This window comes from Rhinolophus sinicus, chromosome 16 (assembly GCF_057876585.1).
Source record: "Rhinolophus sinicus isolate RSI-liver-muscle chromosome 16, RSI-T2T, whole genome shotgun sequence".
Taxonomy (NCBI): Eukaryota; Metazoa; Chordata; class Mammalia; order Chiroptera; family Rhinolophidae; genus Rhinolophus; species Rhinolophus sinicus.
In genome coordinates, this window is record NC_142516.1 from 8,178,923 (window position 1) to 8,205,332 (window position 26,410).

Genomic DNA, 26,410 nt, shown 5'->3' on the forward strand with positions numbered 1-26,410 from the left:
CAGGTGACGCAGAGGTGACACTGATTGCAGCTGTGACAATGCTCTGGGTAGTGACAAAGGAACTGAGCTATGCTAGCCTGGGACTCCTAAGCCAGACAGACCCTCAACTGCTCGACCTGCAACTCTGGGTAGCTCATTAGCTATTCATATCTTTTCAAACCAAAGTGAACTGGAAAACTGCTTCTAAAGTTTCAGGCGATTCCAGGGGTAGTTAAGTTTACGTACCACTCTTGGTTTGTGAAACTGTCAGGAGAAAGCCCAGACTGTCTTTCTGAGGGATGCCCTGAAGGACAGAGTCCTCCGAGCTGCTGTTATGACAGCGCGCCTTTCCGAGGGAGGCAGGTGCTCAGCTCGCGCAGCGAGCAGCGCAGACAGCTGGCGTCCACACCACTCTGTTCTCTGTGCCTCCCGGAGGGCACGGTGGGGGCTGTGGAGAGCAGGAGGGGAGCCCCCCGTGACTGTTTGGTCCTGTTCCCGACAGATTCATCTCTATTTGCCCACGTGGAAGCTTTTAGATCCGTTCTCATTTACGTTACATCAATCCCCACGTGATGCCGCCTCGCCAATTCTTGTTTTATTTATTTTGTAATCCCTCTCTCGAACTTAATCCATCACTGCTGTTTGTTCCTCGTCCTCCAGAACTGTACTAGTGACGCAGATGTTTTTTTAAATCTGACAGCATCCTTTCCCCATCTGCTTCTTGCAGAAAGTATCCAGACCATTACCACCTCTACGACGACCGAAACCAGCTGCAGAGCGACCAGTTTACCCTCCCAAGTTTCTTTGTGGAAGCAATTATTAAAGCTAACATCCCCTGCAAAACTTCTCACTATTCTCAGGCCAACACGACTGATTTCTTAGTTGTAGCTCATTGGGAAAGGAAACAATATGAAAATGAGCATAATTACTTACCAACCCTCCTGGGTTTCAAATGAGTTGCTGGCCAAGGCAGAGAAGGAATTCCACCTTCTTACAGCCAGTGTGCCGGTGTCTGTGTGCAGCTAGGAGCTCTTTAGAATAGCAAGCCAATTTAAAGTTGCATGTTCTATTTCAGGAGCCTTCAGAACATGTACAAAATGGAATACCAAATGGCTTTTACATTCAAGTAATGCAAAGGTTTCTAATTGGGTTTTTAAACATGTCCTCCCGAGGTGTATCGCTTCGGCACCATTTCAGCAGATATCAAGTGGAGGTGTTCTGAAATGCTGTGCAGTGGGACCCAAGACCACGTGACTGTAAGATGCATGGCAGCACGAGATGCCACTGACAAGGCCTCACCTGGGGAGGTTGGGGGCTGGGGTGGAAGCAGCAGATGACTGGGATGGCGTCGTGGGTTGAGAGGAGTCATGATTTCTTGGTACTCTGCCCATTCGATACCAGATCCCCATGCTGTTCAGTTCCCTTTAGGAGAAAAGAGAAATCTTCATGGCGCTGTTTAGCACAAAGCACTTACCTGGGTGACAAAGCAAACCAACTCCTTTAAAAGAGTCAGAGCCTCAAACACCAGGGAATCACTTCTCATCTACAAAGATCGGTTATATCACCTCCTCTGTGCTCTGGGTGCCACAGTTCAGAGCTGAACGTGAGGGCAACTGTCCCAACTAGGTGAGCCTTTATGACATGGTCTTCTCCACCCACCGGAGCTTGTCTTCCTACTGTACTTTGACATTTCCCTTGTTTCTCAGTCTTTAAAATTGTTTTTATTTTGCCATTTAATTGTAGGTGTTCACATGACAATCCACTTCAAGTCCTTTGTATGGTTTGGGTGAGATAGAGCAGTGGGTTTTAACTCCCAGGGGAATCAGCCTCACCTGTTTCTAGGACATGCCCCAAGTTCTGGATAAAGCTCCTTACTGCAGGGATGTCACCTACAGGTGGCCTCGTTCTCAGGGTCAGCTTGGGAGGTATCTTCAAACCACGAAGCAGGTGCCCCATGACAACAACTAAGAATGGACACAAAAGGGCCTGACAGATGCCACCTCAGGTTTCCTGTGACTTGATAGGCCCAGCTGCACACCACACAGCTACAAGCGTTTATGGGACAGTTTGTTCTTAGAAATTATAATGAGATTATTTTAGCCACATCCAATTTACAACTTCTCAACTGCCCCAAAAAAACTGCATCTTGGGATATAGAGGAATATCATCTCTTCAAAATATGAAAACAGGGTGGCCGGTTTTCTCAGTGGTTAGAGCACAGAACTCATAACACCAGGGTCGCCAGTTTGATTCCCATATGGGCCAGTGAGCTGCGCCCTCTCATAACTAGATTGAAAACAACAACTTGACTTGGAGTTGAAGGGTCCTGGAAAAATACACTGTTCCCCAATATTCCCCAATAAAAATTTACAAAATATGAGAACAGACTTGTTCAATGGATACTTCCAGTAGCTTCTCAGTCTACTATAATCACGTCTTATTAGATAGATGGCTGATTCCAATCGGCTGCACCGACTTCACCACATCTCCATGGTGTCTCTCCCCCTCTCCCTGGCAGGCCTTGGAGGAGCTGTTCCCATTTGAGGTTTGTCTCCCACAGCAGACAACCCAACCCTTGCAAAGTAACATGTGGAGTTGGGCATGTTTTTAAGAGAAAGTGACTTAGAGTTCTGAATTGAGTTCTCTTTCCTTATTGCCTGCCTCTGGAAAAGAATTTTTGCCCCAAAATGAAACAAAAATAGACTGTATTTAACAATCTTTTCAAAATGATATAAAAGAAAGAAGATTCTAGTTTTGATCATCAAGATATATGGTAAGAATCTATTCTTTAGAATTGGTTACATTGGTTAAAGTGGTATAGTTTATAACTAAAAACACACATAGTAACTGAAATTAGACTTTAAAAATTCATCATTAAATTGTGGCCTTCTACAAGTCGTATGTAAATGGCTGCTTCTAAGATACCTGAAGTATGGTTATGCTCTTAACTACTTCCTACTCCTACTCACATAAATAATTTAAACCATGGTACAAAACAGGGTTTTTGAGCACGAAGGAAGAGAATGAGCATCGAGTCCTGCTCAAGGACCACAAACTCCTGAGATTACTAGCTGAACAGTCTAAACAAACTCCTGTGCACCAAAATGAAAATAATCTCTATTTCTGTGAGACCAGCTGCCCAAGCAAACACCACAGCCCCTCTATTGCCCAGTCTGTGTCTAACTTACCGGGAAAGGCCCTGGGTTTGAAAGAGAAGGGTCTGGGCTCGAAGCAAAATAGAGCACAACCCAGACCCAGGAGGCTGACTTCAAAAGCCAGTAGGAGCACGTTTCCATGGGGACCCACAGGGACAAGCGAGATGCCTGCACAGCCGACCAGGGCGGCACACAGCTGAGGGGCTGAAACCGTCGGCCACACTGAGGAACTGGAAAGACCCGAGTTTCAGTTGACTGAGAATAATGAACATCTATTATCCTTTGGACACCCAGCATCCATTCACCTCCCCGCCCCATTCTGACTCCTCATTCTTATCCCCTGAGTTTCAATGAAACTGACCCCAATTCCTGCTCAGCAACGGTAAGAGAGAACATTTTCCAGGTAGCAGTGATGGGTTCAGAGTGCACATGACCCCAGTGAGATCAATCAAGACCAACGAGACTGAATTCTAGAACTTCTATGTGAATTATCGAGAACAGAGACTTGCTCTTTGCCTCGGGACTTGAACCTGGAGAAGTAGGTGAACAGACGGCACCACTGTTTCTCCACTAGGGGAGAACATGTCCAGGGATGGGGTCCCCCGTGAGGAATCAGAGCAAGGAGCGAGGGGGAAACTAGACCCCAGTGACGTCCTCTGACCGCCTACTTCCAGCCACACCTGAAGCCAACCTGCTCCTGAACTCTGCTGTTGTGTCAGCTAACAAATTCTTCCTCTTGCAGAAGCCAGCTTGGGGTGGGTTTCCTGTCACTTACAATCAAAAGAGCCAAGAGGGAAATCCTGAGATTCCCTGTACTTAGTATTTATGAAGCAGCTTCAGAGCCAGGCCCGTGCCCGGCAGTGAGGCTACAGGGTGAATAAGACACAGTGGGCCCAGCCCTCAGCAGTCCTCTGCTTGTCGGGGAAGACGAACATCAGACCAAAACACTGTCCCCCAAATTAGCACATGGTCATATCAAGTTTTTCCCCAAATCAGAACTCTCCAATGGCTTCCCGGTGCTCCTGGAATAAAATCCAAACCTCTGTCGTGTCCTACGAGGTCCTGCCACTGCACCCCTCATCCCGACTCCTCTGCGCTCGGCCATGCAGCCTCTCTGGGCTGCGTTTGCCCCCTAACGTGCCATGTTCATTCCCACCGTACACTTGTTCTCCTCTGCCTTCAAATCTCTGCATGCTGGTTTCTTCTTGACCTTGAGTTCTCTGCTCAAATGTCACCTTCCTGAGCCCCTAGCTGACATAGCCCCGTTCATTGCTGTGTTTCATTTCCTTCACTAGTTGAAATGGTCTCATTTATTTCCTGTTTGTTGCTCGTCACCCCTAATACAACACAAACTCTATGAGAGCAGGCTCTGGTTTGTCCGAGTCACCACCACGTCCAGGGTCTTGGGCCCAGTGGTCACAAAGGAGAGAACACCTTGGCTTTCGGCCACCTGGGAAGGCCCTGAGAGCCTAAAGGACGAGCACACGGAAGGACAGGGGAAGGAAAGGCCTAGATGGAGCGAGCAGCATGAACAAAGGCACGGAGGGGTCGGTGGTGTGGCGTTTCAGCCTGGCTGTGGCACATGCAGGACGGGTGGAAACGAGAGCAAAGGTCGAAAACCTCATGGGCCCCTCAGAAAATCTGAGGGCTACGTCCCCAGAAGTGACCTGACCGACCTGAGTCCTCTCAGCAGAGAGAAGAGACGAGATCTGTGTTGTAAGACTTACCCAATAAACGTGTACTGAGGGGGCGCCTGCTTGGTCCGGCCCATGATCCGAATGTCGCAAATTGCAGCTTCAGTTGAATCCCGTGGGATAAATTTAATGCACAGCCTCTTCTTTCTAAAAGCTACTTCCTCTGAAGGAAAAAACAAGAAAAGGTATGAGTCTTCCAGAGATGCCAACATCTCAATTCTGAGCACTATGGCTCCCGTCACATTCCTTCCCCAGCAGCGGAAATGACCGGTCATCCTAGTGGCCCTACAGGAGGGCCGGGCTCTACCTTCCTGCCCTCCGCAGGGCCGCAGTGGACAGACTGCGACTGCAGAGTAGGCACCAGTTCCCATGCTCTGCGTTCAGGACCCAACCCCAGGCATCCTCTGCAGAGAAGGCACTCCCAGGAGTACGTCTACCTCTGTAAGGAGAAGCAGCTTGGAATAAACCCTGGTGCTGGCTCCTAAGAGCCACAACCACAACCAGCTCAGCGCTCCAGCCGTCAGACACACACATGCGGACACCCTGAGTATTATTACATTTTACTATCTGGACTTTCTTCCTTTTTACTTTTCACTATAGAATTTTCAAACATTCCCCAAACTAGAGAGAACAGTAAATGAATCCACATGTTCCAGTCACCCCGTTTCAACACTGTCAAAAATGGACAAGCTGTTCTCACCCACACACACAACTTAGTTCTGCTGGAGAATTTAAAATGAATCTCTGACACCATGTCTTGTCACCCGTCAATATCTCAGTAGGCATCTATGGCAGACAATTGTTTTAAACATGACCACCATGCCGTTATCATTCCTAACAAAATGAACAATGATTTCTTACTATCATACAACAGACGGTCTATAGTCAAGTTTTCTCCATTATCTCAAAAATGCCATTTAACTGTTGGTTTGTCTGAATTTGGTTGTTAGGTCTTTTAAGTCTCTTTTACTGTAACAACCTCTCCACTCTTTCTTTGTCTTCTGGGCACTGATTAGTTGGAGAAACTGGGTCATTCCCCTGTACTTCCTGTAAACTGGCAGTTGCAGCTAAAGGCTGTAAGGTTCAGGTTAGATCTTGTTAGGCAGGAACAATTCACAGGTGGTGCCTGCACCTCCTATGGTATCACGGCACGTGACATGGCGTCCAGCTATGCCACCCTTGGCTTCCGGTGGTGTCAGCCTGGTACCTGGTTATAGAGTCCCCCAACACCCATTCTCTGAGCAGTGTTTACTTCCCCCGTCATTGTTGTCTAGATCCATAATTTCACAAAAGATTTCAAAATGGTCATTTTCAAAATCTGTCGATCCTTCTGCTTTCATTAGCTGGAATTCTCCTATATAAAAAATAACTTCTTCCTCAACTACTTGATCTCTCTGAAATAGGCTTTGTGTAGGGGAAAAAAGATAAATACATGAGTCACTTATCAAGTCTTAGAGTAATGAGTCAGTGCACTAGCAACCTCCAGTGGTGACCAAGAAGGTATTGGTTTGTTCATGTGTGGTTTTCAAACGTGAGTTTCAGTCAGTTGCAGTTACTCAGTACATGAGTCAGACGGAAACTGGGTTGAAGTCCCAACTCTGCCATTTTCCAGCACTATGACCTTAATTTCTCTTAGCCTCGGTTCCATTATCTGTAAAAGGGAGTTAATGAAAGCCCACCCGGCAGGAGCATAGGGTGGGTGAAACAGGATAAAACGTACACTTCACTTAGCCCAGTGCCTGGCACATAGTAAGTGCTCAGGCAAGAACAGCCATGAATATCCTTAACATCATTATTACACGGAAGCCTCCAGCACACAATTTACGTCAGGGTTTGGCATTGGCTTTCAAGACCTTTTGGTCCTGGGGCAGGAAATAAGCACATACAAATCCGGGAGCAGAATGAGGCGCGGAGGCTGACGTCACCAACAGGAGATCAGAATCAGGGGAGGTGTTTGGTTGTTGTTGGGGAGGGGATTATTTTTAAAAGAGCCAGGTGGAAGCTCAGAAAATTTGTGGGTTCTTTTCCTAGGCGAGGAAACTGAGGGCTAGGGCAGACCTACAAGCGATGAACAATAATGTCCTGAATCCAGACCCCAAACATTATACCCAACAAGGCAGAGAGTGTATCCTGGGGGAAAATGGCCTGAGCAACCCTGCACCTTCAAAACTATTAGCTGATAAGATCAGGCCTTTGAAAGTATGAAGAAGGTGAGATTTGTCCTCAAAGGAAACGAAAATGTGGATATTTTACTTGCTTTTGCTAGGCTGCTCTTTGCTCTATTCCTCCATCCAGGCAACTTGGGGTAAGAGATGGCGCCACTAATTACACATGCTTAAACAGGCCTAGTTTTAAGTAAACATATTATAGAGTCAACAGAAATGTGTTCAGTCACGCTAATGAACACAGAGGAAGGACACAGCATTTTACCAAAACAATCTTCCACTTTTTAAGTACTATATGGATTGCAACAACTGTATTTTAAATGAATTACAGGAGTCTCATCTTTTTGGCTGACTTTATAAAATCAGGTCCTTAAATGCACTCAAACTGCATCACAGAGCTGACTGACCATACATAGGTTTATCTGGTCAGCTTGGGCTCACCTGTCCCCTGGGTAAAGGTTCCGGGAAATGATCGTATGACCCGAAATGAATAGGCTAGCCTAAACTCACCCTCCTTGTGTGACAAGAAACCTGTTGAAGATACCAGGACAACCTCAGGACAACACAGCGCAGCAACCAACATGCCCCTAATTACCGGGAGAGGCTTCCCACCCAGGCTCACCCCACAGCAGCCACACCACAGGCCACGCGGGACTCAGCCCTGGGCCTCCTCACTTAACTGGTTCAGCAAATTGAGAGGAAAATGCAGGATGGGAAATCCCTTCTGGCTCTACAGTGTACTAATAGAAAGACATTATAAGTCAATTCGTTGTCAAAAGCGAACACCAATGTAAATTTTAAAACTAAGAAAAACACTGAGAAAAAGTGGGAACTTGATACAAGTCTATAGGCAATTTTAGTTCTTCAGCAGACACGTCATTAAGAATAAGCAAAAGCAGCAAGCAAACACTTGTGAAAATGTTCAGTCTTGCTAATAAATAATGAAGTGAAAATTAAATAAAATTAGCATAGCAAAACTAAATAAAAAATTTAAAACCTATGCAGGCAGGCCTGTGAAAAACAGGTACAAGTCTGGATCATTAGTGGCACTGTGAATTGGTATTTCTGGAAGTTAATCTGGCAAGAGAGTAATAAAGCTTATCTTTATTGAGCCCATCCTCTGAGCAAGGCCCGGTGTATGGTGGGTACCTCAGGTGATTAAAAGATAAATTAAACATGGATCTTGCCCTCAAAGAAAGAGATAAGTAGCAAAGACATGGATAAAACATATAAATGGTTAAAATGCAAGCTAAAAACATCATGAAGTAAACAACATCCCCCCAATTTACAGATGAGAAAACCGAGGCCCAGGAGGGTCAAGTCCTACAGTTTGTAAGTGGCAGAGCCAGACTCAATATCATGTGAGTATGGCTCCAGAGCACACGTTCTCCACTATGCCCAGCTGCAGTTTGTCCCAGTGGAGGTAAAGATGGGAATTCAGAGGCAGAATCAATCACTCCCTTTGGCTTCCCACCATTGTAACTCACATGTGCTTACTTCCCTCCATCCCTTCAATAAATGTGTGCTGTGCCTGGTGCGATGAAAAGCAATCAAGAAGGCAGACCTCCAAATGATAATAACCCTGACCATTGATGTTGTTAGGCATCCTTGTTTTCAGGACCAGGTTACCCGCGACACTAAGGTCCTTGAGGGGAGGGCTGGTACCTCAGTCATCTTTCTGTCCCACAGCCTGCAGTGCTGACTAGGCACTCATCAATCTTAACGGCCTTGGAGAGGAGAGCTTGCTTCAAACTGGTATCTAGGGACCAGAGGCTGCCTGATGCAGGTGGGAGAACTTAGGATCATCCTGAAAGATGCGGAGGATGTGGACATTCAGAGTTATGGGAAAGGGCATTTCAGGCAGGGAAAACAACAAAGCAAATATGTAGAGTTAGAAAAGAAAGGGGTATAGAAAGTGAACAGTGGGTGGCTCAGTTTGGGTAAAGTATAGGGTGCTTGTAGATGAGGAATATGTTTGTAGAGGAAGGTTGGGGATCGACCACAGAGGGCCTAAACCCAGTAGACTCAAGTACTTGGAAACTTATCACAAGGAAATCATTCAAAATCTACACTACAGCCAAACTGATGTACAGATTCAACACCACTCCTATCAAAATCCTAGCTGGTTTCTTTACAGAAATTGATAAATCTTAAAATTCACCTGGAAATTCAAGGGACTCAGAAAAAAAAAAAAGAAAATCATGGGACCCAGAACAGCCAAAATCATCTTGAAAAAAGAGAAACAAAGTTGGAGGAATCATACTGCCTGGTTTCAAAACCTGCTACAAAGCTACAGTACTCAAGACTGTGATACTGACATAAGGAAAGACAGAGATCAATGGAAGAGAACTCAGAGCCTAGAAACAAACTCTCACGTTTATAGTCAACTGATTTTCAACAAGGATGAGACAATTCAGTGGGGGAAAGAATGGTTATTCCACTGGATATTCACATGCAGAAGAATAAAGGTGGACACATAACTCATACCATACACAAAAACTAACTCAAAGTGGATCAAAAATATAAATGTAAGTGCTAAAACTATAAATCTCTTAGAAAAAACATAGGCATAAATCTTGGTGAACATAGATTAGGCAGTAGTTTCTTAGGTATGTCACCAAACGCATAAGCAACAAAGGAAAAAAATAGATAAATGGAACTCCATCAAAATAAAAAAAACTTCTGTATTTCAAACGACATCAAGAAAGTGAAAAGAAAACCCACAGAAAATTTTGCAAATCATATAATTGATAAAGGATTTACATCTATAATATAGTTGACCCTTGGACAACATGAGGGTTAGGGGGCTGCCCCCTGCACAAAAATCGACATATAACTTTTGACTCCCCCAAAATTGAACAACTAATAGCCTACTGTTGACTGGAAGCCTTACCAATAACATAAAGTTGATTAATACATATTTTGCATGCCATATGTATTATATACTATATTCTTACAATAAAGCAAGCTGGAGAAAAGAAAAACGTTATTAAGAAAATCATAAGAAAAAATACATTTACTGTATTTATTGAAAAAAATCCATATATAAGTGGACCTCTGTGATTCAAACCCATGTTGTTCAAGGGGCAACTGTATATTAAAATATTCTTACAACACAGTAATGAGAGGACAACCTAATTTAAAATGGCAAAGATGAGAACAGACATTTCTCCAGAGAAGAGCTCGTACAAATGGCCAACAAGCACATGAAAAGATGCTCAACATCATTAGTCATCAGGGAAATACAAATCAAAACTTCAATGAGAGACCACTTGACACCCACTAAGATGGCTAGAATAAAAAAGAATGACAATAACAAGTATTGGTGAAGATGTAGAGAAATTGGAACCTTCCTACACTGCTGGTAGGAATATACAACGTTGTTGCTCCTTTGAAAAACAGTTTGGCAGTTCCTCAAAAGTTAAATATAGAGTAACCATATGACAGCAATTCCATACCTAGGTAATGAAAACATGTCCACACAAAAATTTGTACACGAATGTTCATAGCAACATTATTCACAATAGCCAAGAATAGAAATAACCCAAATAGCCATCAATTGAATGGATAAGCAAAATGTGGTACACCCATATAAATGGAATATTTGCCAATAAAAAGAGTGAAGTACTAACACACACTACAGTATGGATGAGCTTTGAAAGCATTATGCTAAATGAAAGAAGCCAATTAAAAAGACCACAAACTGTATGATTCCATTTGTATGAAAAGTCCAGAACAGGCAAGTCTATATAGAAAGTAGATTAGTGATTGCCTCGGGCTGGCAGTGGGTGAGAACGTGAGGGTTGGGAGAAATGGAAAGTGATTGCTACTAATAAGTACAGAGGTTTTTTTGGAGGGTGATGAAATGTTCTAAAATTGATTGTGGTAATGATTGCACAACTCTGTGAATACTCTAAAAACCACTGAATTATATGCTTTAAATGGGTAAATTGTATGATATGGTACGTGAATTATGTCCGAATAAAGCTGTTACCAAAAACCTCTCATATATAAATATATAATACAAACTTTATCTGTATAAGGCGCTTAAACACGTGCTCTTATGGAGTGACATTCTGGTTAAAAGTGTGGCTGGTGTCAGACTTGTGTATTCCAGTTAGTCCCCTACTTCTAGATGTGTGACCTTGGATAAGTCCTTTAATCCCTAAGTATTAATAGTTACTGTGCCTCATTTATCTCATATGTGCAATGGGTTTAATAATACCCATCTCCAAATAGGGGTCTTCTGAAGATTCAATATATCGAGTATGTAAAGCATTTATCACAGGGGTTAGCATACAGTAAAAACATACTAAATATCAGCTATAATAATTATTAGGTAATATACATAATAACAAACAAGTAAAAGCAAAATGTCCAAAAGCGAGGAGACTATTAAGGAAATAAAAATATGCTACGCAATGGCATCTACTTGTTTCAGTAAAATAGCAGCCAGGTGGGGGTCTGCATAGAGATGGAAGTTCCGGTCGGTATGAAACGCTAGCAAGAAAACAGCAAAACACAGTGGGTCCAAGACGGGGCTAACTATGGAAAACATCAAGTATGTATGACACAGAATGAGATACAAAATTTCATAAATAAACCGTGTGTTATAAAGAAAGATTCTCTGTATTTGTTTCTGATTGACTGCTTCACTATCGTGGGTGTCCTAAAGTTGGTAAGAGTAATTACAAATGAAATGGGTTAAGCGATATTACATCAAAGCGAGGAGGCTTCCCAGCACTGGTTAGTTAGTAACTGACGGGCCCGACAAGAACCGGAAAGCACTCCAGGACCCTGAAGGAGCTTCCGATCCGTCGTCAGCCATTCACTTCTGCTCGGTTCTGCTCAGGGCTCAATGTATTCGCGTACAATGAATCCTGTGTACTCTACCCTGCAGTTCTCGCGCTGGCTTTTCTTGTGAGCTCCAAGAGCTAAAAATGGGGACATTATTGTACTTATATTCCCTGGGCGTCTTTTGATTTTTTCCCCTTTTGCTTCTGGGTCTTGTGCCAAGCTTGGCTTCGGCAACACCAGAGGGTGCACTAAGGACGAGTTTGCACCAGTTTCTTCGTCCGTTCCGGGGTGACCGATTCAGCAGGGAGCCCCGTTCTAAGAGAAAAGCACACTCTGCTCACTTACATGGTACTAACCAGAACACTGCAAACTCCTTGGAGAACCAAGTCAGACATGAGTCAAAAGCTGCAGGGTTTATTCATGGGCATGCGGTAAGGACTCCTAAAATGTTTCCAAAGAAAAGTGCACATAAAAAATATCTTAAAATACACCTGGAGGAAGGAAAGTCTCATTGTGATGAGTGGTACCAAAGGATGACTCACGTGTGTCCACCGTCTCCTGAATTGGGATGAAGCCCACAGGCAGCGTGTCCTTGATGTCAATGAGCTTCATATCCACTAACACGTTCCCTAAATGACTCTTGGGAAGAAAGAAAAGAGATACAGACTATTAATCTGAACATGCCTGTGCTGGGTTTGCCATTTTGGCTTCGAGACGGCATATTTAACACAATGACTCTTGCAGCTTTACGACAGTAGGTTAATTAGAGTAGGTGCCACTTAATGCTCCCCAGCGGTCACACAGGGACTCAGTGGCCCCCAGGAAGGAGCTTCATCTGCAGAACCTCAAAGCCACTCACTCACTTGGACTTGGCCTTGGTTAGACAGACCAGCAACCCAGGAGACGCATGAGACATAACCCAGCAGAGGGCAGCTGTGCACAGGTCCTGGGACCAGGCTGCCACTCAGCCCAGAGCACCAGCTCTCAGGCCCAGCAGGTTTTAGGCAGTCGTGTGGGGGAGAGAGCTGCAGCTAAACCTAAGAGAGAACCAATCACACTCCTAAGTGATCGCCAGTCTGCATATCGACACGCATTTTGGTTGCTAGATACATTCTGTAAAATCCCAAGAATAATAAACTAATTCAGAGTGAAAAGCCCTGTTGCCTCAATATTACACATCTTCTAAAATGACATGCACCAGGGTCTCTTAAAGTTTCTATTTAGTGGTAGTGTGGGGGGGTCCACAGTGCACAGTTTCCATAACCAGCACAAAAGTATCTTCTGAAGACGGCACATACCACGCTGTAATTGCGACAGAGAACTCTCTGCAAACACGCTGGCATGTGCAGCTGCATTTCAGGTTGGAAACAAGCTCTAAAGATACCTATCCTACAACTTAACTATGTGAGGCCACCTCAGGGAGTTCATTAAGATCTTCAGAGTCATTTGCAGCTTAGTTCCCCTCTCTAGCTACAGCCAGTTAAGGAAAGACTTATGGCTTCCGATCCCAAACCTCTCCTGTTAGGATGCACTTTGCACGCCCATTTCCCAGAAGCTCCTCATCCCCAGAAGCCCCGCACGAGCACACTGTTTCCTTGTTCTGCGTTCCTGGACAAGCCTGTCCGTCACTCCGGCCTCCTGTGGCCTCCGCACTAAGTCCTCAGGCCTTGTTGCCCTTTGCTCAGAGAAGGGCTTGCATCTCCCTTTCCTCTCCCTGCACGGGAGGCCAGACCCCCCCCCCCCAATGTCAACACTAACTGTGAGAGCCAGTCAGGGAGTTGTTAGCATCTAAATCTCCTGGCACTCTCTGTTTTCCTTCATTCCAATGTATCATGGCATATTTGTGAGGTTATTCAATATCTGTCTTCCCACTAGAGTTTAAGAAGCATGAGGACCGAAACTCTGTTACTACTGTAAATCCAAGCGTAGCCTACTTCTTGGCACACAGTAGGTGCTTGATCAATATTTGCTGAATAAATTAATGTTTCTTGGTACATTTTTAACGGGGTGGGCCCCTCAAAGTCAGAAATCAAATTGGATTTGCTTGGATGACAAATCTAAACTATATCAACAAACACATTAAAAGTATATTTAATAAATACATTATAAACTGAAAGTACACAAATGAAATAAACTCTTCAAAATTTAACTCTGAAGATCCAGGTGTCAGGTGTAAACTATGATCGCTGTTTTTACAGCACTGTTGCCACAAAACTGTTTCTCTCAGAACCACCGTGTTGGCCAACAATTTTATATTATTACATCCAGGTAGCTGGGCCTCAGGAAAACAACACACCGCACGGCACAGCAAGTGGAAAGTGGACCCTCACGAATGTGGAATAAATCTCTGACCGTGCAGGAAGGGTTTGAACCGTTAACCTAGCTCGCAAACATCAGCTGCTTTCAGAATCGCCTCATCTAATCTATCATAATTTTTTTTCGTGGCAGTTGTGTTTCCATGTCATCACTGCTTTTCTGCATTGAGAAATTAACAACTGGGTATGTTTCCCTGCCCCGGAGATAGATGGGCATTCATCAATATCTTTCTCAAATGTCTTCTGCTTGACAAGTTGGGTTTTACAGAAGTCAACTGCAAACCACTTAGCGACCTCACCCTCCACAATCTACAACTGGCCCTGATCATAAAACCAGAACATCAGCCGTGCGGCCATTAAAAAAAAAAAAAAAAAGCATCCAAGAAGCCTCTCGTGCATACAAAATGGGAGGCTGCACTGTCAGAGCTTCCTGCCGTCCAAGTGGGGTCCCTCTGCGCATGGGGCTGCTGCTGTCCTGGGTTTAATACAGGAGGTCTGCGACACCATTAATTTTGCGAGTTCCTCTCCCTTCCCCCATCCCATGCTCCCTTTCATTTCCTCCTCATAAATATGAAGAACGTATTCCCAATCCTTGTTGAGCAAATGATTCATGCCAAAAGCCCAATATGCACTGACTCAGGGTATTTATATTGTCTCTGGTAGCCAGTATTTGCTAGTATACTGTAATTATTTTTGACAACCTTGCATTTAAGGTAGCCACAGATAACCAACTTAATATTCAAATGTTCATAAATCCTTCTGTTTAATATCCTCCCTACCTAATCTATGTACATTATTATTACAGGTAATGCAGAAAGTACAGGGCATGAAAAGTGCAATTAATCTCGATCCTTCCCCAGGAAGCAATGTCACTCCAAAGCCAGGTTTCTGTATTAATAGCATTATTGGGGGAAAGAAATTTAGGTTCCAAAGGAGTCTCCCAAAACTCCTACACTGGGAGTCTCAAGTCACCTAATTAAGATTCTGTCCAGTCTTGAGATCCCACGTCCCTCCTTTACAGTTGTAAAAAATCATGCCGTGCGAAGTCTTGGCTCTGACAGCAGGGCCAGCACACACTGGCTGCAACAGACTAAATTATGCCTCATTCCTGCTCTATTCCTGGGCTAGCAAGTGGGCCCCTGCCACTCCTTGAAATGGGTCCCTTTAGCTCTCATGACAGGATCCATTCATTCTTTTTCTGAAAACAAAATGCACCTATTTCCTATACTGCTTCAAAAGAGAGGTGAAGGTTTCTCCCGCTGCCCTTACCCTATCTTACATCCCTCATCACGGCCCACCTGCCACGCCCAGCCCTCATGGACTGTGATACACAAAGTAGACACTCAATAAACATCTCTTTAATGCTTAATAAATGTTGACTAAATCAATGCATTTTCTAGAATACGCTCACCTAGAACACCCCAAATTAACAAGCCCCGGTGACTTCTCTCTGTCATTTATAGACCTGTCACTCTCCCCACACCAAGGGACTGGGGACTCTTCTGGCCTAGAGTACCAATAACCCACAGCCTTTGGGGGAATGCAACAAAAACAGGCATTGAAAACGATCAGCGAGATCGCGGCTGTCCTCTGAGGCCATAGTCGTGAACTGAAGCCTCTTCAGTCAGGACAGGTGAAGGCTGAGCAGAGATCAGTAATGACACCGTGACACCACTGAGCAGAGCGAGGGTGTGAACATGAGCTGTTCAAATCCTCGGGAGTTTGTCCACACAGCCCTGAGCGGCAGTGAACACACTGACCTTCTGCCAGCGGTAGCCAGCGGACAGAACAGAGGTGACAACAGCTAAAAATATAAATAGCTTCAATAAAAGGTTTAGGTAAACCCCAGGGACAAATAGGCAGGGAGTGTGCTGTGTAGGAGGGAAGGATGGGGTGGGGGGGGGCGACCCAAACTTCGTGAGCCCTCTGTCTGGAAGGCAACCCGGCCTTCACACCTGCCCCTCGGTGTCTCACAGGCTGCACAATGAGCCCCAGGGACCTGCTCAGACTCCTGACATGCTCCGCTGCCGCCTTCTGGCCTGGATGGAAAAGATTTCGTGTTTCGTGCCAGGCCTGTCCCTGCTCCCCTGGAAACTTTGTACTTAACAAGTCTAGGTTACTCTCGTATTTGGGGGGGAAATTAAAGCAATGACTTCTCCCCCAGTTCTGAATATGCTAGGAATAATTTTCCCAACAAAGACTTCTCAACAAACACAGGAATGACGGGGGGAAGGCAGTGACAGCCAGAGACGTGTGTGCCTGTCTACATCCAGGAAACGCTGAAGGGACACAAAGACCCCATGTCAGGACCATGAGCTGTGAGGGCATGTGATGGGGAGAAAGACTGTTACTTTTCCCTTTTCATGCTTCTCAATGAGGACATCTGCAGGGTTTTTTTTTTCTTTTTAAACCTGGGGCATATATTACTGTTATAATAAAATTAATAAAAATATTTCAAAAAACACACAAACACCTTTGCATTAGAAAGAGACAATGACATTTAGGCCAAAAATAAAATGTCACCCACGCAAATGAAAAATTTGACTGCTCTCTTATTTGGGTCTAGGGAAGACAGGTGACCTTGGACAAGCACAGAAACTCTCTGTGGAAGGAGCTAATACTTCAACTGTCTCAGGATGGAAGGGGTATATTTACAGGTACCTAGACAGGCCTCACATACAGTGGATATTCAGGAAAGCTATTTCTCTTATTTCTAAGCCACCCATTAAAACACTATTGGAAAAGCCTTAGTAGGTATCTTTCAAATTTCCTAATTTATGGGCCCAAGTATTAAAAACAGCATACCAAAAGAAATCTATACATGTGGTGGGCGCCTACCTGCAGAAACACAAAATGTCATAGGTCATGTAGCGACTCAGAGAGAAAGTCAGTCATTTTGGAAACAAAGCCGTATCTGTGGAAAGGGGTGACCATGCAGTATCTTTCTAGCTATGCCTCCATTTGTTGGTCAGCTTTAAATCCCGCTCCACTGCAAAGTTCTCACATTCACACTACCTGGGCTTTGTTACTTGGCGGAAAGGTAGGCAAATGAGAGCTGTGGGAGAAATTTCCTGGTTTCCTCCTGAGAATACATTTTAAAGGCATTCACTCTCCACTTCGGTAACTGGTTAATAATACTGTTAATAAATGAAACACAGCATTAGCTGCTGACTCTACCCAGTTCACTAGAACCTTAGATAAATTCATATGGCAGTGAAAATAAACCACCACAAAACCTGAGGAAATTTCAAACAGGAAGTAAATGACTTGTGCTCGCTCAGCAAATGGAAAAGCACTACTACACTTACATTTTCTTTGGAAAATGATCTTGTGAAACACAGGTATCTGGTAACCTTGGACTTAAATAAGCCGTCTTTCCAGAGGTCAGCATCCACACCATCTGCTGTCTGTGCAACCTACATCAAAGAGACAGAGAGAAGGGCTGCAGGTAAGGCAGGATGGAACAGAGGTGTGCGCCAGCAGCTTCTTCGTACCTGTGCCAATTAACACTGGCCCGAACTCTCATGGCATCTCATTAGTTTATTTCACTAGGCCCTGGGAAGAGATTTTCCAAAAGGGGAAAAGGGAGAATGTGTGAAAAATACAACTTCTAAAAATATTGTCCCTGGGGATACCATTGATTAAAGACGTCCTGACAAAAGTGGTTCTAATGAGAAAAGAGCAACTTTTGTTGTAATGGACCAAGAAGGGATTGGATAAGTCAGCACATTAAGTTGCTCATTACCACTTACTCGGGGGATGGTACGGGGTGCAGAAAAAAGTCCAATGGGGTGTGAAATGCTACCTGAGAGGGGCATCGCCTGTGTAGAGACTGACACGGCTGCCTGCTCCGGGACCCTGGGGCCAGCCAGGGTGCCGGGGCTCTACTGGGGTCTGGGAGCAGGTGTCAGGAAATTTCGCTCCTCACTGTGTCTTCTTGGTACAAGCTCTGCGAGTGGTACTCAAGATCAGAAACTGTATCATGATACAAAAATTAAAAAAGATTCAGGTACTTGTTTATAGTCTCACTAGGAAGCCATTTGCTCGTGTACACCGGTAGAAATTTTGCCCTAAGAAGTATTCAAGGATGAAGCCAGCCTTGATTGGAGTCTTAAGGTGCCTGTGCACCGGGCTGCGGGGTGCGGGGTATTAGTGTGAAGGTTCACGCATCGTGGGAAAGAGTTTACAGTGAGGCCAGCGAAGAGGAGAGAAAAGACTGGGTGAGGGCGGTGTCCCCCACTTCTTCCACACTGCGCTATGAATGGCTGTCGGGGCTTGGTCTGCTTTGTCACTCGGCAGGCCTAAGGTGACAGCATTCTCCGATGATTAATCAACCTTCCACACCTTGGCTGGCACCCTGAGGGGGCACACTGGGAAGGCTGAGGGAATAGCACCCCATGCGGGGTGAACTCTGAAGGGTCTTCCAACAGCCTGCGCGCTGCTGTCTCCCCAGCCGTCCTTGTGAGGTTCAGACGTTGGGATGCAGTCCTTGATCTGACAAGCTCCCGGCCACGCTGGCAAAGTGCTGAAAGCACCTCTACTCTTTACACAAAAAACTGCCTGGATTCAGCCCCATCCCATGTACCTGCTCACAGCACCCCAATTGCCTCTGTCACATGGACAGGCCAGGGACGTATGGGGGCTGCTCCGCCAGGAAATTCCCAGGGCCCCCCACAGCTGCATTCTCTGAGGCTGCCTCAGAAAAGCCCACAGGCCAATCGGCAAAACAAAAATGCTTTCCCCCCCCTCCCAAATCCAACAATTATAAATGAGCAAATGTAACAAAGGGAGAAGAAAGGCCCTTGTGTTAAATATGCAAATATGTTTGACCTGAAATCTGAAGGAGGATTGGTATGGGGGTAATTTCAGGAACCGTCCTCTCCAAGTATGTCACCCCCACAGAAAGAAACACAATGGAACAGGATCAGACCTCATCAGCATTTCCCCCCATAATGTTCATACATAAAGTTTCCTGGAAAACATGAGATTTAAGGCAGTGGCCCCAACTCTCCACCACCAAGGATCCCTTTTGTTTGTTTCCTCCCATGGATTCCATGTTTTGAAAGATTTTTTGTTTTCCAAACTCTACGTTTAGTGTATTTCCTCAATTCTAGGGTGTAGTCACTTGGGAATCACCTGTGGACTTGCAGAAAACGCCTTCAGGAAAAAAAGAAATAGTATCATATCAAAATGGACAATCAATGTTAAGATGCATCCCAATTTCTGAACCACTAAATTGTGAAAATAAAAAATGCTATAGGAACAAAGAAATAAGGGAATCTTTGTGGTTTCTCTATAATAAATGCATTATTTTTGATGCATTAAAAAAATAGTATGCAGAACACTCGAAGTCTGTGGAACCAGAGGCTGGGACCTCAGGAGGAAGAAGCTGTGTCTCTGACCTTCCACCAGAAAGGAAGGGGGTTCAGAAGGGATCCCTGGATATTTGGAAATTCCACTGAGGGGTGGTGTGCAGCCTAAATCAGAGCTACTGTTTCCAGGGTTTGAAAATAACGATTTCCTCCTCTCACCATTGCTAGAATGTTCCTTTTTCTGAGTGAGAAGACACCTTGACCTGACAAAGCGGCCAGTGCAGGAATAATGAGGGCAGTCGGGCTGCCCTCCTCACAGGGCCTCTCTGTCCCGGCAGTTACTCTCCAGCCCGGGTATGAGAAGCAGATAACCGGACAACCAAAGGCCCAACTTTGCCCTGAGGCCACAACTCGTTTGCAATGAAGTAAAAATGCGTAATGCCCTCCAACCCCAGCCAAGGGAAGGCGAGGAAGGAAGAGAGACTGTGTGTGTGCGCGTGCACACAGAATGCACAGGGCCCAAAGCGTGGGCCCCGAGGGGCTCCATGAACCGGAGCAGGGAGGAGCAGGCCCTGGGTTCTGTTTCATCAGGAGCACTGATGAAAGCACAAGGAAGTGCCTGGGGGTAACAAGACCTGGCATTCCCAGCCTTGCCCCTGTAGCAATATTGACATTGTACCCAGAAGCTTCTTTCCAATCCAGTCACATAAAGGTGCTTACTAACCCAAACCCAAATGCTTCCCACCCCAAGATAGATGGGCTAAGAGGAGCTAACGACCTATAAGATTAATTACGTGTGATGCGCGTATCTGCACGGGGCGCCCCTACAGAAGTTCTCGTCTAAACTCTGACCAGGTGACCCCGGCAGCCAGTCTCCGATCCCGAGATGGGAAGTGTGGGTGGGGGGCTTCTCCCGAGGGCCCTGTGGGGTTAGAGGAGATGATGTGTGTGCAAAGTGCCTACCTCAACGCTCACCAGGGAGCACCCGCAAAGCCAGTGCTAACATTCTAAACTAAAAACGAGGACATACATTGAAACAAATATTGAAAACGATGTCCTGCTACATCAGGATTCAAACGTCCTCAATTGTCACAGGGGGGCCCAGCTCCAGCCTCCGGCCTTCTGGGGTTCCTAACCCATCTTTGGGACTAGATCTGGTCCCCAAACACAAATCACATGCTTGGGAGATTAACATTTACCGGCCTCTGTTATCCACAAGGGCGGCTCCTGTTCTGATTGCCATTTAGCCCCAGTGCATATGGGCTCAATCAGACCTCGTGGAAGGAAGGAAGGAAAGCAGCAGCCATTCAATCAGACACGAGATGTGAAAAGCCACAGACCCCGCTCGCCACCCAAGGAAGGTAAGCAGAATTTTTAAAAATGGAACTTTCAGGATTTAATACCTTGAGTGGAGGGTGTTCCCTCAAAATCAGCACTCTGTGAGGCCACTTACACATTTCAACAATTGGGCCACTTATTTTTTTGGTTATCTTTCTTGTGCCTACTTTCTTTCCCAGATGACTGGAGTACGATCAATGCCACGGCTGTCGGCAGTGCCCCTAGAGCGTGTGTTACAGGGCTTTACACTCACACTCACTCGCACATACACACTCACACATACACACACATTCATACTCACACACGTACATATTCACATTCACACACATACACACACACACTCATATACATACCCTCACACACACCTTCACATAGGCACACACACACACTCCCTCTTCACACACACACACACACACACTCATACCATCCCTCTCTGGCATCTCCTTGGGTTCAAGAGTCGCCTCTAAGGAGGAGCAGATTGAACACATGGGTTTCTCTCTCTTCTCTGTTGATATTCTTCTAAAATGACAATCAAGTGGAGAAAGCATAAACCCGCTAAAATAAGGAGCAAGAGAGGCATACAACACAAGAGAGATGCCAACAAATGTCTGGCAGTGTGGAAAGTGGGAGGTACAGCTGAGCAGAGCGGAGGGGATGACATTTAAAGGCCTGGAGGGGCTAATGATTCACCCCTCAGGGCGGCAGGGCCGAAGGCCACCAGATACCATGGACCCCGGGGTGGAAGGCAGGGCGGGTGCGGAGGGCGTGGTGGGAGTGGAGGTGGGTGGATTCAGGGCTGACAAGGCAGACTGGAACAAGCTCTACAAACAAAGCAGTTAGACTCCCAGATCCCCACCCGCGGATGTGTTTTCTGCAGAAAAGGGAACCAGGAAGGCTCAGGACTCCAGAACACCAGCCTGGTTGATGGGGAAGGAGGTGATGGAGGAAGTGAGGCTCCAGAGTGAAAACGGGGTTAACTATGCACACTGAATGGTGGGCCCCCTTCCCTGCCACTACCAGGTTCACCCTCGTCCCTGCTTCTGGCACCTCGACAGCCAGCTGAACCCCCTAAATGCCGGACAGTGAAGGAGACGTCTCTGGAGAAACTAAAGCGCGCCAGAGAGTAGACTTTGGAGGTCTCCTGCTACAGAAGCTCAGTCCTACTGCATCACCCTTCACCCTGTGAAACCCACCCCACAGATCCAACCCCACCAGCTGGCTCTCCTCACTCCGAAATATAAGCGAACAACAAGGATCAGCAGGCACTGCGGCCAAGTCCCAAATACGACAGCCAGGGCCCGAATTAGAAAAAGGAAAAGTGGGAGGTAGCACAGATAACATGAGGAAACAATGAAAGCTAAGGAGCAAACAACCAAACCTACAATTAATATTCTCAGAGGGATGAGGGAACATATTGCATCCACCAAACAAGAATGGAAGAGCATGAAAATGTTTTTAAAAGGAACAATTTAGGAACAATACAAAGAGCCTAGAAATATAAAAGTTATAGATAAGCTATAGGATCAATGCAGCATTCAACTAATGTAATTTCCAGAAGGAAAAATAAAAAATGGAAGACAGGCCAGCCTGGTGGCTGAGGCGGTTAGAGCTCCATGCTCCTAACTCCGAAGGCTGCTGGTTCGATTCCCACATGGGCCAGTGGGCTCTCAACCACAAGGTTGCCAGTTCAATTCCTCGAGTCCCGTAAGGGATGGTGGGCTCTGCCCCCTGCAACTAAGATTGAACACGGCACCTTGAGCTGAGCTGCCTCCCAGATGGCTCAGTTGGTTGGAGCGTGTCCTCTCAACCATAAGGTTGCTGGTTCGACTCCCGCAAGGGATGGTGGGCTGCGCCCCCTGCAACTAGCAACGGCAACTGGACCTGGAGCTGAGCTGCGCCCTCCACAACTAAGACTGAAAGGACAACAACTTGACATGGAAAAAAGTCCTGGAAGTACACACTGTTCTCCAATAAAGTCCTGTTCCCCTTCCCCAATAAAATCTTAACAACAACAACAAAAAAAAATGGAAGAGAACTGAGCCTCCATATTAATGAGGTCCTGAGTACTCAAGTACAGAGAATGAAAAAGTCTCGCCACGAAGCAAAACCACAGAGAATCCCACCAAATTTGGGATAAAGAAACCACCTTTAACACTTGTAGAGAAATAACAGGTCATATACAAAGGCAATGACAGACACACAATGCTGTACGTTACATCCCCATGACTTAATTATTTTATACCTGGAAGCTTGTACCTGTTGACTCTATCTGGTTTTTATAATAAGAAAAACAACAATTTAAAATACTTCATTTGATGAGGTGAGAAAGGAAGATTTGGATTGAAACCTGAAAACCAGTTCGTAAATCGGCTACCCATCTAAGCTGCCTGGAGAGGGCTGTGCAGTAGATCCTTGGAGCTGTCAGAGTTCTTCCGGGTCAGAACACAGCGCTTCTTGCCCGACAAGACGCTCTTGAAAGACACGACAGCTAACCCACCAGATTCTTCAACCTGTTCACACCCTGGTGTTTTAAGAGAGCCCACCCACAATTCAAAGATGTATTTGGCAGACAGAAAGCAATCAAAGGGGCCAGGAAACTCTGCAGACAGTCCAAAGGAAATATCTGGTTGACACTCTGAATAAGAATGAAGTTCAAAGGGTCCTTGATGGCTTAGCTCATGCACTGTGGAAACACACACATGCCCAGGTCAGACAGTGGCCAACCATGGAGCGACGTAAACTCTTTAATCGGAGCAGCGTGGGCACAGCAAGGAGGCAGGGAGTCTAAGTAACCACCCTCTAGACTCCTAACAGGAGGTGTGCCCTAAATGATCCCTACAGTGAAAAGAGCCATTTGACTTATCCGGCGACCAGTGGAAAAACTCTAGGCTGTTTTTTTGGGGGGGATACGATTTCATTCACATCCTCATATCATTTTACATCCCGAATGGAGAGCTCAAGTCAGCCACGGATCTTGGGCTGAAAACGTCTAACTTTTTTTAGCAGAAGAAATGAATGGGTGTCTCTGTCCCTGGGACTGCTGGGTCTCCCTCAGTCCTGCGCATTTCGGGGACACTGACCACCCACTCCTGGTTGGGCCTCACTCCTCCCTGGGCCTCTGTGACACTGCACCACCCCTCACACTTGTCTTTCCTAAACCTGCCTGGTGACTTCCCGCCTCTCTGGCTTTGCTCCTGTTGCTCCCTCTCGAATCTCATCACGTGGAAGGTTCTCATCACTTGGGTCCTGCCAAGCCTCCCTCATGGTACCAACCAGAAGTACACTCTCTTCTTTCAGGATCTTCTTTCCCCTCGGCTTCTTGCATTAAACCTTCTTTAATATGGACAAAACCATATAAATGTTTTGTAATACAATTATTTGATTAAAAAAATCGGCGAGACTTAAAAGAATAATAATAATAAGGGTGGGCTTTCAAACCCTTGCAAATGTGCACAAGGAAGAGGGTTGCCAGAGAAAACACAGGACACCCAGTTAAATTAGAATTTCAGGTAAACAACGAATAATTTTTTTCAAATTTAAGAAAATTTCAAAACTTTCAGATTTAACTGGGCATCCTGTATTTTTATTTGCTAAATCTGGCAACCCGAACCAGGAGGCATGCACTAAAGCTTTATTTAGTGAAAAACGAGAACAAAACTAAAAGTTGAGCAGCAGGAAAATGCTGGCGTAGTGCATTCAGCCTACATGGAACACCACACACCAGGGACTGAGAACATGTTAGACCTATACCCACGCATCTAGAAAGATCTAAATAACATGTGCATCGTTCAGTAAAAATAAAGCAAGAGCTTACTGCAAGATCTAACTGATATTAAAAGTACAAGTTACGATTTACTTCTATAAGTCATTTACATATGCAAATATAGAGGCAAAAGGAAGAAAAAGGCAAACGGTTGACAGTGGCCAGTAGAAATTAGGGGTGTGGTTGAAAGGTACTTGAGCTTTGGCCATGTTATTTGAGTTTTTAAGGTAAGAAGATTTTTGTACTCCTTATTTAATTAAAAATAAATACAGTTTTTAGCAAAAAGAAAAAAAACAAGTCTAGAAGGCTACTTCTAACCTGTTAGTAATGTGTAGGATTAGAGGAAAGGTAATATTTTCACTCTTTAGTTTATATAATTCTGCATGATTTGGATTTTCTGAAATGAGTTTTTACAAGTTTTAGAATGTCATAAAGATATTTTTAAGTAAATAAATAAATACATAAAATAACGGCAGGGTTCACTGATACTCTCTCCAGATCCTGGGAGTAAGAGAGGAGAACTTCATGACAGAAGACATGTCTGCTGAGCAAAGAAGGAAAGAAAACAGAAGCAGCTGTGCACAGCTCGTCCTGCAGACGGCCTTCTCGCTGTCTCTGCTAACCATGGCCAGTGTTTCGCAGTCCTTTCCTGGCTGGACTCTGGGATAATCCATGCCTCATACTGCCCAATACCTACTCTCCTGGACCAGGGCAGCAGGACAATACAGCAGGTTAAAACACCAGCTTTGGTACTGGAAAGATGTGAATTCAGATCCTGACTTCACCACTTAGTAGCTGTGCGACCTTGGCTGAGTGCCTCAACCTCTCTGAGCCTCAGTCTCTGCCTCTGTCAATGGAGATGGTAGGTTCTATCTCACACAGTCGTAGCAATAATTGAAAGAGACAATGCAAATACAGTGCTTTGCCTAGCACCCAGCATACAGTAGTAATCACTTAGTCAACAGTAAATATTGGTATTAGCGTTATCAGAAGCACTGCTTCCCTCCCATGCCGGGGACGCAAGCTGACCTGGCTTTACATAGAGACTTCCCCCTGCATGTGCAGTCATCTCTCGGGTGCAACTGATGTCTTCAAGCCACAAATCTTTCCTTTTCTTTCAGCAAATATTTACTAAGCACTCACGATATGGAAAGCACTGCCCCGCACACTTCAGCACACACAAATCTGAGTCAGGCCAACAGGTACGGTGAGGGTACAATGCAGAGGCAGGTGACCTAGGTTTGATCTCAGCCATGCACACCTGTTGTGTGATCACAAGAGGAGCAGCAGAGCTCCCTGAGGCCCTATTTTCTTATTTGTAAAATAAGATTATAATGTAATTTGACAGGGTCATTGTGCGAATTAAATGCTGCGTGCTGGGGCAGCTAGCACGGGGCGGACACAGCACAGGCTGGGCGTTACTGGGAGCCCCGGCGGGCCTACCTGAGTACCCTAAGGAGCACAAGGGCTAAGAGTTCAGAGATACCAAAGCACCTCAGGGCGCAGGAGAGGACAGGAAGGGCAGAACAAAGGCAGCCTTAGGTGGGAAGCACCAGAAAGCATCCACAGGCAGGAACGAAGCTTAGGAAGAGCAGCAGGCACGCCCTTGGAAGAGGCAGGGTCAGAAAAGCCACACGTGGGAAGAGCTGGGCTGGCTGGACTGTGGCCAGTGCAGGGCGCGAGAGGAGAGTTAGGCCTCACCCTTGGGGTAGAGGGAGCATCTGTGGAACTGGGAGCAGGAGGAAGAATTCTAAGCGTGGTGCTTAAAGGAGAAAACCTAGTGCTGAGAAGGGAGGGACTGAGTTTCCTGGAAAAGGCGACGTGGGACCAGAACAGGGAGCACCTGAGCTGGGGTGGCAGCAGACAGAGAAGGAGGTTGCAAAACATGAAGC

At 45.6% G+C, this 26,410-nt stretch overlaps 1 protein-coding gene across 6 annotated transcripts in view; it reads right to left on the reverse strand.

Moving 5' to 3' along the window:
• The window catches only part of MVB12B (multivesicular body subunit 12B), a 182,806-nt gene that overhangs the window by 117,040 nt on the left and 39,356 nt on the right, over window positions 1–26,410 (reverse strand). For 5 of the 6 annotated variants that reach the window (XM_074331024.2, XM_074331026.2, XM_074331023.2 and 2 more), the window contains 4 exons: window positions 17,414–17,521; window positions 12,333–12,429; window positions 4,862–4,991; window positions 1,279–1,401 (listed from right to left, as the gene is read on the reverse strand). In XM_074331024.2, the coding sequence (XP_074187125.1) occupies window positions 1,279–1,401; window positions 4,862–4,991; window positions 12,333–12,429; window positions 17,414–17,521 (458 nt within the window). The remainder of the gene's footprint in view (window positions 1–1,278; window positions 1,402–4,861; window positions 4,992–12,332; window positions 12,430–17,413; window positions 17,522–26,410) is intronic. The other variant, XM_074331027.2, reaches the window with a different exon arrangement.